The sequence below is a fragment of the Lathyrus oleraceus genome, chromosome 1 (genome assembly GCF_024323335.1).
Source record: "Lathyrus oleraceus cultivar Zhongwan6 chromosome 1, CAAS_Psat_ZW6_1.0, whole genome shotgun sequence".
Classification (NCBI taxonomy): domain Eukaryota; kingdom Viridiplantae; phylum Streptophyta; class Magnoliopsida; order Fabales; family Fabaceae; genus Lathyrus; species Lathyrus oleraceus.
In genome coordinates, this window is record NC_066579.1 from 379,793,904 (window position 1) to 379,810,440 (window position 16,537).

The 16,537-nt window shown below is 32.8% G+C and overlaps 3 protein-coding genes across 3 annotated transcripts; 2 read left to right on the forward strand and 1 right to left on the reverse strand.

Annotated features, from left to right (window-relative positions):
- Positions 1-2,825: 2,825 nt before the first annotated feature.
- On the reverse strand, positions 2,826-3,518 carry LOC127108232 (zinc finger BED domain-containing protein RICESLEEPER 2-like). Its single transcript, XM_051045664.1, has one exon. The coding sequence runs from the start codon at positions 3,516-3,518 to the stop codon at positions 2,826-2,828; it is 693 nt and encodes a 230-aa protein (XP_050901621.1).
- A 3,068-nt stretch (positions 3,519-6,586) lies between these two features.
- On the forward strand, positions 6,587-8,755 carry LOC127138123 (uncharacterized). Its single transcript, XM_051064525.1, has 4 exons — positions 6,587-6,738; positions 7,128-7,459; positions 7,665-7,871; positions 8,233-8,755. The coding sequence occupies exons 2-4, from the start codon at positions 7,202-7,204 to the stop codon at positions 8,527-8,529; spliced, it is 762 nt and encodes a 253-aa protein (XP_050920482.1). The 5' UTR covers positions 6,587-6,738; positions 7,128-7,201; the 3' UTR covers positions 8,530-8,755.
- Positions 8,756-9,366: 611 nt separating this feature from the next.
- On the forward strand, positions 9,367-11,867 carry LOC127138118 (cationic amino acid transporter 5). The gene has a single exon (XM_051064519.1). The coding sequence runs from the start codon at positions 9,899-9,901 to the stop codon at positions 11,672-11,674; it is 1,776 nt and encodes a 591-aa protein (XP_050920476.1). The 5' UTR covers positions 9,367-9,898; the 3' UTR covers positions 11,675-11,867.
- The last annotated feature ends 4,670 nt before the right edge of the window (positions 11,868-16,537 follow it).

Below are 16,537 nucleotides of genomic sequence, written 5' to 3' on the forward strand. Positions count from 1 at the left end.
GCTGTTTCGTAGCCAAATACCACTTGATATCGCGACCACCGTTTTCTTTCAATCCACCGATAGCTTTTGCAATTTTACTTTATATATCTTTCCACCTTTTTAGTTTGGATTAAACACGTTTTTATGTCTCTAATTCTTACTTAAATTTTACTCTTCATTTTGTAGGACAACCTTTAAATCTTAAATAAATAATCCACATGTATGCATGGATACTCCGAAAAGCTAGATAGATTTCTATTTTAAAAAGCAAGAATATCTCTTAATTAAACAATTACATGTTATTGTCTTTATATGTGAGGATCATTGACCCACCCACATACTAAACAAAAAAATATCTCTTAAAAGTTAATATTTTTAAAAGATAATCATTAACGAACGAGTCAATATTTACTCCCATTGTTAATTTGACCGTATTTCACACTGATGATTTATTGTAATAATAAGATCAAATTAAAACAAAAATTAATTTTTTTTAAATAAATAAAAATATGCATTAAAAACTCAAACTGTTGAATTTTATTGACATAGAAAATCCTGTTTACCTATTTTGCCTAAAATTGTTTATATATGCCTATTTTAATTGAGAAAGGAACACAAAACAGTATAGTACTTTTTACAGATATATATATAATAAAAAAAATTAATAAATTTTTTCTCTTAAAATAAATTAACTTTTTTCAAATTTTGTTAAAAAGGAAATTTATTTAAAATTTATTTATTTATAAACTCTATCATGACTTATCACAACAAATAAGTACGTTGAATTATACAATTTTTTCAAAATATTATTTTTTCATACAGCAGACGACATTTTTGTTGTAATAAAATGTACACAACCGCATCAATATTTACGTAATTTCCACATAAGGAAAAGTAAATTATAAAATACTTTCCTGACCAAATATACTAATGTATTTCTATAAATTAATATGAAGAAAAAAATTAAATTAGAAAAACTATAAAACTATAAACTTATATTCAGTTTTTAATAAAAGTATTTGTAAAAATTGTCGATAGTTACTTTATTATAATATGAAATGTCAATTGTGTCTTTGTATGATGTATACTAGAGGTGGTAAAATGGACCATCCGTCTCGCTCCGTTTAAAGTGAAGAGAGCATTGTCCGTTAAATTGAAATAGATATAAAGATCTAATCCGTCTTGTCAAGGGGCGGGTTGGCGGGGGACGGACTTACCTGTCTTTTTTATTTTATTTAATTTTCATTTTTTAAAGAAATTAAAAGTTTTTTTTTATATATTTCAATAAGAAATATCAAACGAACAATTAGAAATCATAAATGGTAAAAGATTAAAACCATTAAAGTATTAGTCTTAAATCAAAAATAGAACCTTCAACAAGTATTCACTTAAAATAGAAATAGAATCATCAACCAGTATTAACTTTCAACCAACCAAAATAAATATTAAGTTAAATCATCAAACAACCATTAATTTTTAACCATCAAACAATCAAATTTAAGTTCAACCAACTAAAACCACAATAAATATTAAGTACAACATCAAAGTTTAAGTTCGACAAACAAAAACCATAATAACATTGCCTAACAAAACAAGAGTGAAACATTCTAAAATCTAAATCATAATCATCATGATCAAGAATATTAGATGCACTCTTAGAACAAGTTCACCATTTTTTCATCTTCATTGTCATCATTATTTCCATCTACATTACAAAACAATGAAATAAATTCAATGGTTAGTAAAAAATATATTAAAAAAATAGTAGATAACTATATTCATACTAAAAATAATTACCATCATCAAAGGCATGCAACCAATTGTGTGAGCAGAGCAATGCTTCAACATTTTCAGACAATAGTCAATTTCTATATTTGTTAAGCACTCTAGAACCAATGCTAAAGGAAGATTCTGATGCAACCGTTGTAATAGAAATGTTTAATAAGTCTTGAGCCATTACTAAAAGTTCATAAACTTTTTGTCTAGTATTCTTCCACCATTGTAGTACATCCAAATATTTTGTGTAATCAAGATCCAAAACTGACTCTTGCAAATACATGTCAAACTGACTTTAATCATTTCCTTTAGCTGTACTAGATTGTTGTCAGCCCAATCTAAATTTCTAAAATTATGACAATTGAATAATAACATAAAGTTAAATGAAATTTATTAGTAAATCATGATTTCATATTATTTGGAAGAAATCAATTAGTAAATCATGAACAAAAAACTTACATCAAATAGGCTTGACTCAGTTGACATAGTTGAAGAGGTAGTAAGAGGAGTACTTGAAGCATTGGAAGAAGAAATATAATATTCTACAAATAACTTGTACAATTTCAGCTTTATGTTTTCCAACTTCAATTCCCAATTTAGTGGATCAATCACTTTATAATAATATCTCAATGAGTCCAACTTCATTCTTGGATCTAAGACAATCTCAAATGCAAGAACAACACTATATTCATCCCAATACTTATCAAATTTCAAAATCATTCTTTTAGCCATTTTTTTATAATTCCATCTACATCTTTTTGGTTGTCTATCAAAAGACGTTGAATTTTCTAAATTTACAAGAAGTACAAATTAGAAGCGGGATAACTTGTTTTGGACATCAAAGTGGTAATTTCATAAAATGGCAACAAGAACCTACTCATTTTTTTCAAGTATCACCCACTCTTCTTTTGAAGGATTACTTGTATAATTTGCATCATAACAATGAAGGTTTTCAAATGCAAGTTGATATTTAAAAGCGTTTTTAATCATCAAATATGTTGAAGTCCATCTTATAGGCACATCTCTACCAACCCACTTGATACATCAATGTTACCAACCATATTAATGCATCACTTAATATTTACCATCCTACTCTCTGAACCTTTCACATGTTTGATGCTTTCCCTAATCTTTAGCAAAGCACCAGAATCTACTTTAAGACCATCTTGCACAATTAGATTTAAAATATGTAAGAACAACAGACGTGAAGTTTTTAACTCCCCTTTACATAACAACCAATTTTGCAAGGCTAGTTGACTCTTCAAAGTTTGCTGCATGACATCATTTACAGAAGCATTATCCAGAGTAATGGTAAAAACCTTCTTCTCTATTCCCCAATTAGTCAAAAATTCATATATTCTTTTACACAACTCAAAATCGGTGTGAGGAGGAGGCGTGAGACAAAAGTTTAGGATTTTACTATTTAACTTCCATTTTTTATCAACATAATGAGCATTTAAAGTAATATAACCCTCAATATTAATTAGTGTCCATAAATCATAAGTTAAAGAAATCTTACAAGAGTGTTGGTCTTCTATCTTAATCTTTTCCTTCTCCCTTTTATATATTCTCACAATATCAGTCTTGGCGGTATTTCTAGTGATAGGAATATAATAAAGATTCAGGTACTGAAGCCAATATGTAAGCTCTTCAAACTCAGCAAATTTAAAAGGAAGATTTCGCTTGATAATTAGTCGAACACGCTCTTCAAACACAGCAAATTTAAAAGGAAGATTCCGCTTGATAATTAGTCGAGCACACATTTCATGAGATACCAAATTATCCACCTTTAATTATTTTATCTTTCTTTGCATGTCTAACAACAACTAACCAACATCTCCAACATTAACATTAACTTTCTTACAAACTTCAAGATGACGTTTTAGAGAAGTTGTCCCATATCATTTTCCTCCACATGTATATGATCTACCACATGCATTGCATTTTCTCTTTACCTCCCCTTATTATCAAATCCTTCTATCATAGTAAAACACTTCCACACCTGAGATTTCTATTTTCTCTTAGTGTTCTTCATTTTACTAGATTCCCCTAACACATTATTATTAGGTTCCACTAACTCACAATCTTGTTCAACAGTTAGACAATAATCAACCAAAATTATATCTATAAATCTATGGCTAAACTAAGAATGAATTAGAATGGCACTGAATTAAGGGAAATAAAATAACATATAAATACAGAACAAATGCAGATGCAGAAATTGAATTAAAGTAAGACAGTAATCAATCAAAAATTTAATTAGCATATACATTGAACTAAAATAACATATAAACGTAAGATAGTAATCAACCAAAAATTGAATTAGCATATACATTTACATTGGAATACAAATGCAGAAAATCAACATATACACAAACCATACACAAATCACAAACCATACACAAATCACAAACCATACATATTATGCAGAACAATCAAACCTAAAGCCAAAACAGACCAATCATAAAAAAATCATTCATCCGCTGTCGCACGCGGATCAAAACGAGTAGTTTTTCAAAAATGTAGTTTAACGACAAATTGACTCAAATATCGTTCTCAAGGATTCTTGTTTAATTAATCTACCGATAAAACAAAAGGGGGGGGGGGGGAGTTGGTTGGTTTAGATTTTTAAAAGTGATTATAAAATAAGCTGACACGAACCAACCTACTGCATCATCTTCCGACTTATCATTGATTCTTATAAAATTCCAAATCCCTAACGGGTCTACTCCTATTCGATTACAATTACCATTAACAAGCGTAAAGGAAATTATGCGAGTAATATTCCCAAATTCCGAATTAAGCAAACGGATTAAAAACTATTGCGAATTAAGCAGACCCAACTTGATCGTTCATGATAAAATAAAAGCTATGTTAATACGAAATTGATTCGGGATCATCATTCATCAATCGAATTTAAGGATTCTATCCTATAGCAACAATTAGATTAAGAAAATAATTGGAATTATAAGAAGAATTCAAAGGAAACAAATTGGAATTAATAAAAACCTCAAAGCGGATTCTGAATTACAACAGGTTGATTCAAAAGGGATTAGTTCTCCATAGTCATCTTGCTAGCTCTCAAAAAATCATCCATGAACAGCAAAACGTAACCCTGTTTTTGGCTGCCTAACCTAGGTAAAAACACCCAAACCCGTTTCATAACTCAACCGGGTCAAATGTACGATCCGGACCCAATACAACTAACCAAAACAAAATATAAAAATAATGCAGCAGCTTCAACGAAATTTCTGGCCCTGCTACAGTCTGATTCAGCTCTCGACTTCTGAACAAAAGTTGTAGATCTTTTTCTTAGCTTTCCATCAACTGGTAGCACGTCTCAATCCGATACTCCTAGCTCAAGATATGATTTTTCTCACGAAAGCTGCTAATGCTGAAAATTAAATACGAAAATTAAATAAGTGCAAAAATAACATAAATTATGAAAACACATTAAAACATAAAAATAATCAAAGCAAACCGAAGAAATGCTTAAGTACAAACATGGAAGAACGTGCATCCAAAATGCACTGATTAATGATGAAAAATTGAGTCACTGAACGCTGGTGGTTTCAATAAAATAAAACAAAAAATTTAACTAAATTAAAAATCATATCACAATCAAACAACAAAAAAACCTCAATCAATTACAAGATACAAGACGTATATATAAGAGAGAGTCATTGGAAAGGAAGTACCTTGAGGCTGGGAGAGAGCCGCTGAACACTGAAAAGGGAAGAGAGTTTCGTCTTACGTGGTGGTTTCGACGTGCGTGGTTGTCGTCGCGAGCAAGACGAAGACGTCTGCAAGTGAGAGAGAATGAGAGGACGTCTGTTGCAAATGTAATGCGAAGAGTGATAGAGAATGAGAGGACGTCTGCTGCAAATGTAATGCGAAGAGTGATAGAGAATGAGAGGACGTCTGCTGCAAATGTAATGCGAAGAGTGAGAGAGAATGAGAGGTCATTACTCATTTGTTATTTTTTTAATGGATATTATTGGACCATTTGCCTTTTTTTCTAACCTAGACCGTGGACCATTTTTTAAGTAGTTTTTATTTCCAATTCTTTTAACAGGTTGGCGGGTCAACTCTTCCCCATTATATATTCCGCCCGCGAAATTTTTTACTTTGACAGGGCGAACTAAACGAATAAGCAATCCAAAATTCAAACCCAAACCATCAATTTTTGACGAGTGCGCGAGCCGTGGCGGTGAGCTCCGACCCGTTTTACAACCCCTAATATACATTTTAGAAATAACAAACTAAATATATCATTTTTTCCCACTAATAAGATGGAGAACAATCAAAATAAAACTTAAGCAAATAATGATTTTTCCTTTTTTTTTCTATTTTAGTCTCTGTGATCCTATTTATATATTTTTTTTAATTTTAATTTCTCTGATCCTATTTATAAAAAAAAATTAAATTTTTAAATTTATTAAATAATTAATGTATCTAATTGATAATATAATTCAAATACATTAATGAACATGAAAAAGTAAAATTACATTAATCGTCAATAATATTATAATTTATTTTTTAAAAATTATATTAAATTTATAAACACAATTTAAAATTAATTATTCCTTTATTCGTATACTGTATTCGGTTCAGTTTCATCCCTCAAGACTCTTACTAGTACATCTTAAGGTGATATACCAAAACTAGAGGCTGTATCATAAAACAACAAAATTTAAGAGATTTTAAAATCCAAAATGAACCAATTTTTAATTTAAAAAAATAAAATAAAATATAAATTATTAATTACCATAAAAAAGTTAGTAGTAATAAATCTAGGGGCTGTTTACTGATTCCCATTTTCATCTATCCTGCCTTCAAAAACAACTCTCTCTCTATAAACACACACTCTCCTTTTTTATACCCTTCATCTATAAATTGAACCGATGATGAAACAACACTGTACCTGAACCTTCTTCAGGACCATTTCTCATTTCTACACACAAAGTATTAACTCTTTTGCCGGTAAGAATAAGATTCTTTTCCATCTCTTATTTTTCCAATATTTATTTCTCTCATTTGCACTAAACAATTATAAATTAATTATCTTTTTCGCTAAACTTTTTCTACCCTAGTATTGCATCTGTATGTGTTTTTCTGGAATTTTTGATCTTTTCAATTTGACTTATACTGTTAGTAATTTGTATTTTCAGATTAAATGTCTTTTTTGATGATAGAGGTTTCAGAATATGCTACATTTTGGATATTTTGAGAATATGCCACATTTTGAAATCATTTCGGCATGCTTTTTCTATTTTCAGTATTTGGAAATTTCTATGGCATTTTTACATTTTCATTATAAATTCATAGATCTTTCGTATTTGAAATTTCTTTTCCGATTTAACAATGCGCAGGCTTACATATCAATTTTGAAGGAGTTCATTCAATACTTGGCGGTGTTTTTCGGTTCCTTGTAATTTGTGCTACCATGTCATTATTGCCTAAACTACGATGTGTCACTCTAGATGTTACCGGCACCCTGATGGCTTACAGAGGGGAGCTTGGTGACTATTATTGCATGGCTGCCAAAGCTTCTGGCCGTCCATGCCCAGACTACAAGCGTATGCACGAGGGATTTAAGTATGCATATAAGGACATGGTGAGGAAGTATCCGTGTTTTGGGTTTGCGGCCAAAATGCCAAACATTGTGTGGTGGAAAGCCTGCGTGCGAGATTCCTTTGTCAGGGTAAGATATTTGTCAAAGTCATTACTGTGGGTGCTTACATGTTGATATGCCGATGTTGTTTCTGTTAGTTAAGCCTTGTTGATGTGTTCGGCTTGATTGTAAGCTAATTTAAATCAAGCAATGACTTGGAGATTTATGATGCTTGCATTCTCGTCTGTGAAAATCCCCTGAATTTGATGAAGGAGAAATTTTATTTTTCTGGCAGGCTGGATATGAGTACGACGAGGAGACATTTGAAAAGATTTTCAAGCGCATCTATGCATCCTTTGGTTCATCTGCTCCATATACTGTCTTTCCAGATTCTAAGCCATTTCTTAGATGGCTTCGTGGAAAGGGTCTCAAGGTTGGGGTTGTTAGCAATGCTGAGTATCGATATCGAGATGTGATTCTTCCAGCTTTAGGCTTAAATCAGGTGACATTCTCATGATTTTTTAAGGTTCTCTTTCAGAGTTATAAATTTGTTTAAAAGATAAATTAACATTTAGTACTATTATATAGCATTGCTACTTACAGAAACATCTGATAGGGGCACAAGTTGTTATGCAAGAATACTTTTTGAGTTTTCGTGCAAGGCCTTGTAAGAAATGTTAATATAGAATGTAGCACCTCCGTTTTGAAACACAAGCTATTACTGATTCATGTTCAATGAATTTCAACGAATCCAAAGCTCCTATTGGATCACATTTGAAGAAAATCATGTTGAACAATTAAGTCTTATGCACTCATGTCTCATGGACGAGAATGTTTGATAGTTATAATGTTTGATGATACAGGGAACTGAGTGGGACTTTGGTGTTTTTTCTGGCCTTGAAGGCGTTGAGAAACCAGACCCAAGAATTTACGAGATTGCACTCGAGAGGGCTGGAAATATTGCACCTGAAGAAACTTTACATATTGGCGATAGCTTCCGCAAAGACTATGAGCCAGCTAAGAGCATAGGGATGCATGCACTATTGTTGGATAGATTTAAGACACCAGAAGCCGAGGAGTGGAGGAAATCCGGGGCTGTTGTTCTTCCCGACTTAAATGCAACACAAGAATGGCTGTCTTCAGAGAATTCAACTTGCTAGAGGTTCTACATCTTTGCTGTAGTAGTATATTTACGTATCGTTTTGCTCATCTGATAACATACCTGCTATCTATACCTTTGACGGGTTTCATAAAGGCATGTGTCTGAATGTTGACGTGCAGAGCCATGATTGTGGATTTCTGTTGGCTCCTGTGATCTTCTGATGTAGCTCTACCATAACTTTGTAATACAATTATATTAAAATGCTACTTTCTCTTCATCGGTCACTTAGTTTCCAATATATTTTACTTTCTCAGTTGCACATGACAACGGGCATATCGAATATGGATACTTCTAACTTTGCTCAAAATTTTACTTGATATTGTTTCTCCCCTGTATAAATGTTCCTGTTAAAATATTTTTTTGTTGTTTTACGCCCTCAGAAAACTGAAGAAAACCTCTAGATATAAAATTAAACTGAATCATATGGTCTATGTTTAAAAATCGATCAAAACTCTAACAAAGATTACATAGACTGAGACATCGACTCAATTGGCACCAGTTTGATAAAAAAAAGCTAAACATTTTAGTATCTGAAAACTCGAGGTATATTTGTTTTCCCTTGATTTTGTCGATTCAACACGGCTGAGGGTGCATCTCTGGCCTCATGACATAGAGGACCCCAGAGTTCTGATATACTATCAGTTGTTATTTGACTGGCTCTAAAGTATTGTCAACTGTAGACCATGTGTGAAATTTCACCAATCTAGCAAAATCACCAATAAGTTCCCATAAAATTTTCAGATCCAATTGTCACATATGGACAACACATACTCCGACAGCATCTACAATCTCCATGATTTGGTGATGAGTATCTACTACACTAATTAGTGTAGACTGATGTGCATTATTGCACTATCAATATGAATGCATTCAAGTCAAACAACATTTTTGTCCTTATTTAAATAAAAATTATTCAAAACTGTGGAATATTCATGTCAATTAGTTTGAATATTGTGACAATTTCATTTATTTTCCAAAGAAAAATGTGTGTGCCTTGACTACTCTGTCATTTGTATCCAAATTAGCTTTAGTGTGCAGGAATCTTCACACTTTGCACTTCACATTCTTATCTGGTTTATCTAAAGAGTGAATTCTGTGGTTCTGAATTGTCTGACATATCAGTAACACTTCTATTATTCAATTTTTAACACTATATATGATACCGCATATCATTTTGAAGTGTATATCTCCGTCTGCCGAATGGAGATAGAAGACAGATGAAGAAGAGTTAAATCCCACACTTAGAGACAAAATAGTTTGTCACTTGTTTGAGATATTTTTTTCATTTCAAAGCAATCTTGTTATTTTCTGTGACAAAATTCCATTCCAATCCCTCAGCAGTTTCTGTAAAGAAACAAGCTTTTTGAATGGCTTCTACAAAAGTCAATGATGACCATGAGCCACAAAGAAGCTATTGGAGATGGAGCAAACAAGATTTCTTTCCAGAGGAATCCTTTCAAAGCTGGCACAACTATGGTTCTGCTCTTTCACAAACATGGTTAAGGTTCAAGGATCGTGTTTCGACCAGATCAGACGATGCAACCGAGTCACAAGAACTTAAGAAACAAAGTGAGAATGAAATGAAAAAATGTCTCAACTGGTGGGACCTGATCTGGTTTGGCTTTGGTGCAGTGATTGGTGCAGGAATCTTTGTGTTAACTGGCCAAGAAGCTCATAACCATGCTGGTGCAGCAATAGTCTTATCCTATGTAGCTTCAGGAATTTCAGCAATGCTTTCTGTTTTCTGTTACACAGAATTCGCCGTCGAAGTTCCAGCTGCAGGTGGTTCATTTGCTTACCTAAGAATTGAATTAGGTGATTTTGTTGCTTTCATAGCAGCCGGTAACATACTTCTCGAATGCGTGCTTGGAGGTGCAGCAGTATCTAGATCATGGACTTCTTACTTCACAAGCCTTTTGAATCGTCCGAAAGATTCGTTTCGAATCAAAGCACATCATCTCAAAGATGGATACAATTTACTTGACCCTATAGCAGTTGTTGTTCTGTTAACCGCCGGAACGATCGCAATGATCAGCACAAGAAAAACTTCGCTTCTCAATTGGATTGCATCGGCAATCAACACTGCTGTAATAATATTTGTAATCATTGCAGGGTTTCTTCACGCAGATACATCGAATTTGACGCCTTTTTTACCCTACGGAGCTAGAGGTGTATTTCAAGCATCAGCAATTCTTTATTTTGCATATGGAGGTTTTGAAAGTCTTGCAACAATGGCTGAAGAAACAAAAAATCCACCAAAGGATATACCAATAGGTTTGATTGGCTCAATGTCAGTAATCATAGTGATTTATTCTTTGATGGCACTTTCATTAAGCATGATGCAGAAATACACAGACATCGATACAGGTGCGGCTTTTTCAATTGCATTTCAGAAAGTAGGAATGAATTGGGCAAAATACGTCGTCGCTTTCGGTGCATTGAAGGGTATGACAACGGTTCTTTTAGTAGGAAGATTAGGACAGGCGCGTTACATCGTTCACATCGCGCGCTCGCATATGATTCCTCCTTGGTTTGCTCTTGTTCATCCCAAAACAGGAACACCTATAAACGCAACACTTCTGATTACACTTACAAGTGCTTGCGTAGCCTTTTTCACTAGCTTGGACGTGTTATCGAGTTTGATATCAGTAAGTACACTTTTCGTTTTCGTGTTGATATCGATTGCGCTTCTGGTAAGGCGGTACTATGTTAGAGGAGTTACAACGAAAGAGAATCAGTTAAAGCTAGTTATGTTTTTGATTCTCATTGTTGGTTCTTCAATGGGAACTTCAGCTTATTGGGGATTGAGGCCTAATGGTTGGATTGGATATACTGTTACTGTTCCTGTTTGGTTTTTTTCGACTATTGGGATGTCGGTTTTTTTGACTCAACAAAGGAAACCAAGATTTTGGGGAGTTCCACTTGTTCCATGGCTGCCATCTTTGTCAATTGCAACAACTGTTTTTCTCATGGGATCTTTGGAATATGAAGCTTTTGTAAGATTTGCAATATGCACTTTGGTTATGTTGGTTTACTATGTTTTCTTTGGTCTTCATTCAACTTATGATATGGCTCATCAACAAGAGAAGGTGCAAAATATCAATGTGAGTCACAAAGAGAGTGCTAGGATTGAAGGGCCTTAAGATAATTGTAATTTTTATCTTCCATAACTCAGTTTCAACTTTCAAATGTGTGTGGAATTCTATGTTATTAGTTCTTGATTCAATAGATAATGTTAATATTACTGAATATGTGAATTAGAAGAGCAATAAAGAAATGTTTAGATATATAGCTGAAAATAAATTATGGTTTGATGAAATGAATTGATTACAGCTTCATTTATGGTTAACATTGCTTAGAATGATGTTTCTGTATCATAACTATATCTTCAGCACTAGAAAAATTGGAGCAATAACATTCATTAATCAACTCATGTTTTGGTAAGTCACTGCTACATTGGAAAGATTATCAACATGGTTTAAAAATTTCTACATGTTTGTTATTAAGATCAGAATCTTGAACATAAAATGAATGGTACTATATCTTATTCAATTAGCAAAAAATGATGAAGAAATAAAGAAATTGTTTGTTATTTTAACCGGTGTAATAAGTCGTTGCAAATCGTAGAAAATGGTAAAGTTGGTGAGTGTTCTGAATTTTGAAATGGCTAATATGATAGTATTTTAACTTAATTAATTGAAAAAAAGTTTTGTATTTTACTTTAGAGTTAATAGATATTTTGTTCTATGATATACAGGTTTCTTTTTGTAATTTATTTTAAGATTTCAATTTTACTATAGGAAAGATTTCAATTTTACTATAGGAAGATGCTATTCCTTTAGGTTATCTTTGGATTGATGGAACATAACGGAGCGGAGCGGAATGAAATATGACGAAGCGGGAAGGAACGGAATGGAATATAGATCTCACTCCATAGTTTGATTACTTTATTAAAAATGTCTCATTCCATCACATACATCCCAAATTAGATGGAACAAAAAATAGAGATTTTGATGAAATTGGATGGAATGGATTCCATCATGTTCCATTCCATTCCATCCATTATTTGCAAATCCAAACAATGGAATCTCATTAGTAACCACTCCACTCCATTTCATTCCATCACATACCACCAATCCAAACATACCCTACTTGTCTGGTTGAATTAATTTTATTTTTTTTATTTTTTTTATTACACATGGAATAACTAATGTCATGTCAGAATTTATTTGTTATGAATTATTTATTGAATCTAAATAGAATTGGAAAATTACTTCATATCTATTATCATTCTCTTCATTTTGCCCTAACATTTCCACTGAAAAGAACTCCATTGAAGATGAAACTTGCGGAGGAGAAGAAGACAGTTGGATTAAAAAACGCTCATCGTAGCTGTCTACATTAGTCTCATAGCTTGATTCATCAAAGAATTTTGAACAACGGTATTCTCATTTCTTCTTTTTTTTTTTTAATTTTTTGTTTTGTTTAGTAGACAACAACTTTGATGCATGTCGTTCTGAAATATAGTAAAAGTATGTTCAATGTTGTTTTCCATTAGGGGGGAGTTTGTCAAAGACCAAATTATCATAATGTGAAGGAAGTGAGTTTAGAGTTTGGAGCAAACTTGAAGGTATATATGATTACTTTTTTGAAGTTAACATGGATAACCGAGTTGTAGATGTTTTGAGTTATGCTACTGAAAACAATATTGAAAGACATTTATATGTTGAGCATAATGTGAAGGACATTAATGTCAAAGTTGTTGAGCCTCATTGTATTGAATTGGCTGAATGGACTAAATTGAGTGAGGGAGAAGAGGAATCAGTTGGAAGTGATGATGATGGAAGGAAGGTTAGGTTTGATGATACCGAAGATGAGAGAACAACTGCATTGGATGATGTATTTGAAGTAATTGAAGTTGAAAGACCCGAAGATGGTACAAACATGGTTGAAATTAAGGGAAAGTTATCTAGGATTAAGTTTTGTGCTAATAAGTCACCAAAGAAGAAATTAATCCCAAACAAGAAGAAACTGAAACTAGTTGCACCCACTATGATATGCAAACTTCATAAAACCAAGGTTTCCTAAAGGATGGATGAAAGAAAAAACCAATATGTGAGTGATGAACTGAGTAGCCCAGACCCAGATGCCTTTGAAGATAAAAAACTTCCAAATTATAAAAAGTTTAGGAAGGAATAGTTACGTATGGACTATGAGTTTAAGTTAGGTATGAAATTCAATTCCTTAAGTGATTTCAAGGATACAATAATATAGTGGTCAGTTTTAAATGGATGGGAAATTACATTTGTCAAGAATGAAAGATATATGGTGAGAGTAGAACGCAAGGGTAAATGAGGATTTTTGGCTCTATGCTCTAAAGTAGGTGGCTGTCATAATTTTCAAATAAAAACATAGGTGGGAACCCACACTTGTGATATGGTTTTGAATAATAAAACTGCAAAGTTCCTATTCATGGTAGAACTCCTGCTGTTGAGGGGTTGTTTTTCCATCTTAAGGGAGACAATTTTGTTTATTACACTGAATATGAGATGATAAATGAAGTACTTGAGAAACCAAGTGTGAGAGAAACAATGTTTACTTCATGAATGAAAGCAAACAAAACATATCCAGATCCAAAAAAATTAACTTATTCTCAGCTTGCTTCTAAGTTTGCCTATGTGAAAAGACACCGACGTTGGATACCACATAAAAAAAGGCCATACCATTGACAGACTTATTTAGGTTCCTCTAAGTACAATTGGATTGTATTACTTGAGAATGATGCTAACAGTCGTCAGAGGTCCAACTTCCTATAAGGATATAAAATATATGGGTGGAAAGGTAAAGATAGTTCCAGTGATACATGTTTTAAAATGGGATTTTTTGAAGATGACAAATAATATGTTACAACTATACGGGAGGTAGAGGACCGGGTTTCAAGTCACTTCTTAGGAAAGTTATTAGTAACTATGCTTTCTATCATATACCATTAATAGATCCCGTCAAATATGGGAGAGAACTTGGATTTGACTATGTGAAGATATTCTTTATTAACAAAGAAACAACTCAAATAACATAGGTAAATGGATATTATCTTTTTTAAATTTACTATTTTAAATGATAATATATTTTATTAGGGAAGTAAAATTTCAGAATCAGTACCTTTCATAGTCAACAAATTCTTTGTTTCTTCTATTGTTATAGCTTATTTTTTATTTGATGGATATCAGTATGCTAAAATCACTAAAACTGTTGAAACTTTATCAATGTTGAAACCTTCATTCTACATAATATATAATTTGAAATCATTCTTCCATTTTGTACATGAATCTTTTATGGATTATCTTCATGAAACATATTTAACCTTATGTATGTTGGAAAATATGATACTGTTGCACCCCAATATTTGCTCACTTGGTTTTCAACCATCATATGCTTATTGCTTCTAATACATTGCATTTACATTGGTACTTGTGTGTGGGATCAAGGATTGCTAGAGCTTGTGATCATCAGTTGAAGATTTCAGTTTTCAAGGAAAGTTGCGTGGTACCTCATACTCATGAGTATCTTATTGATTCAATATCATTGGCTTTTTGAAATTCCCCAAGAATCTTTGAGGAATCAGGGTGTGGCTTCAGTTAATTGGCCCTTAAGCCTTTTGATCAGGAATTAGGGTTTTGGCCCCTTTTAAGAATTGAGTTGAATTTTCATCAAGAATTGGTTTCTTTGATAAATTTATGGCCCAAGGTATCAAGTATGACCATTGGATTCATCACAAGACTTCTTAAAGCATTGCATTGGATGATTCTTGAATTCTGACTTGATTAGTGAAAAAGTCAATTGTTGGTCAAAGGTTGTTTCTGACAAATTTCTTGAGCAACTTGGTTCTCAATGGATTATATGTGTACTAGGGAATCCTCATTTGGATCATGGACATTTGGTGGGTATTATTTGATGTCCAGTGGTTTATTCTTGATTATTTGATTATTTGAGCAAAAGTCAACTGTTGACCAAGTGGACTTTTGGTCAAAGTTGAAGTCAAAAATCATGTTTCAACATCATATGGATTTTGGTGAAAAAAATTCAAGGGAAATGTGGTTTTGGAAGCTAACTTATTCATGAAGTAACTTGGTGAAGTGGAAATTTTTCTAGGTGTAAGTTACTTCATAGTGCTGATTTTGTAAAATTCATAAATTCCTCATTTTTTATTGAAAATTTGCAAACTTTATATGCCTGGAAATATGGGAAGAAGACCTACAAGTTTGTAAATGTGGTCCCATATCCAAAAAATGCTTATTTTGAGAGTTATGGAGCAAGACATTATAGGTCACTTTTGAGAATTATGGGTCATTTTCACCGTTCAGCCATTTTCGAGGCCACTTTTGGGGACTTTAAATGTTTTAAACCAATTTTTTACCAATATGAAAGTTGTAGGGCATCTCAATATATTTCCAAAAAGTACAAGAACTTGAGTTAACTCTCAAAATTGAGAAAGTTATAGCCATGAAACCAATGGGTGGTTTTTGTGAATTTACTAAAACCTAGTTTTGCATATACTCCATTTTCTCAAAATGTAGTCATTATTTTTGACTCAAATCAAGCCCTTAACCTATTTGGATCGTGAATGAGAGTACCTTGTCATCTATTTGCACCCATGCAACCATTTTGGCCAATTTTACACTTAAAACCTCATTTTTGCCAAAATTGCCAACTTTGATGTTTCTCTCTCTACACTCCACTAACTTGTACCATCTTTTTCCCATATACTACTGCACTTATGAGGTGTCCAAAACGCACAAATCCCCTAGTCAAATGTGAACAAAACACAACCTTGCTTAACAAGTTGATTTTTGGTCTTATATTCCATTTATACCCTCCAACGTCTCTTTGCTTGCAATGACTCTTCTACCCTCACTTTGGGGGCCTATATAAGCAAGCAGAGTCGTCCATTTCAAGACACACAAGCCCTCTCTTCTCCTTTCACAAAAAACCACCAAATTGGTCTT

What these genes read in the sequence shown, in the direction of transcription:
- LOC127138118 (XM_051064519.1), top strand. Translation starts at nt 9,899, where the DNA reads ATGGCTTCTACAAAAGTCAATGATGACCATGAGCCACAAAGAAGCTAT.
- LOC127108232 (XM_051045664.1), bottom strand. Translation starts at nt 3,518, where the DNA reads ATGTGTGCTCGACTAATTATCAAGCGGAATCTTCCTTTTAAATTTGCT.
- LOC127138123 (XM_051064525.1), top strand. Translation starts at nt 7,202, where the DNA reads ATGTCATTATTGCCTAAACTACGATGTGTCACTCTAGATGTTACCGGC. An exon ending in TGCGAGATTCCTTTGTCAGG is followed by an intron (nt 7,460 to 7,664) that starts GTAAGATATTTG and finishes TTTTTCTGGCAG; the next exon opens with GCTGGATATGAGTACGACGA. An exon ending in CAGCTTTAGGCTTAAATCAG is followed by an intron (nt 7,872 to 8,232) that starts GTGACATTCTCA and finishes TTGATGATACAG; the next exon opens with GGAACTGAGTGGGACTTTGG.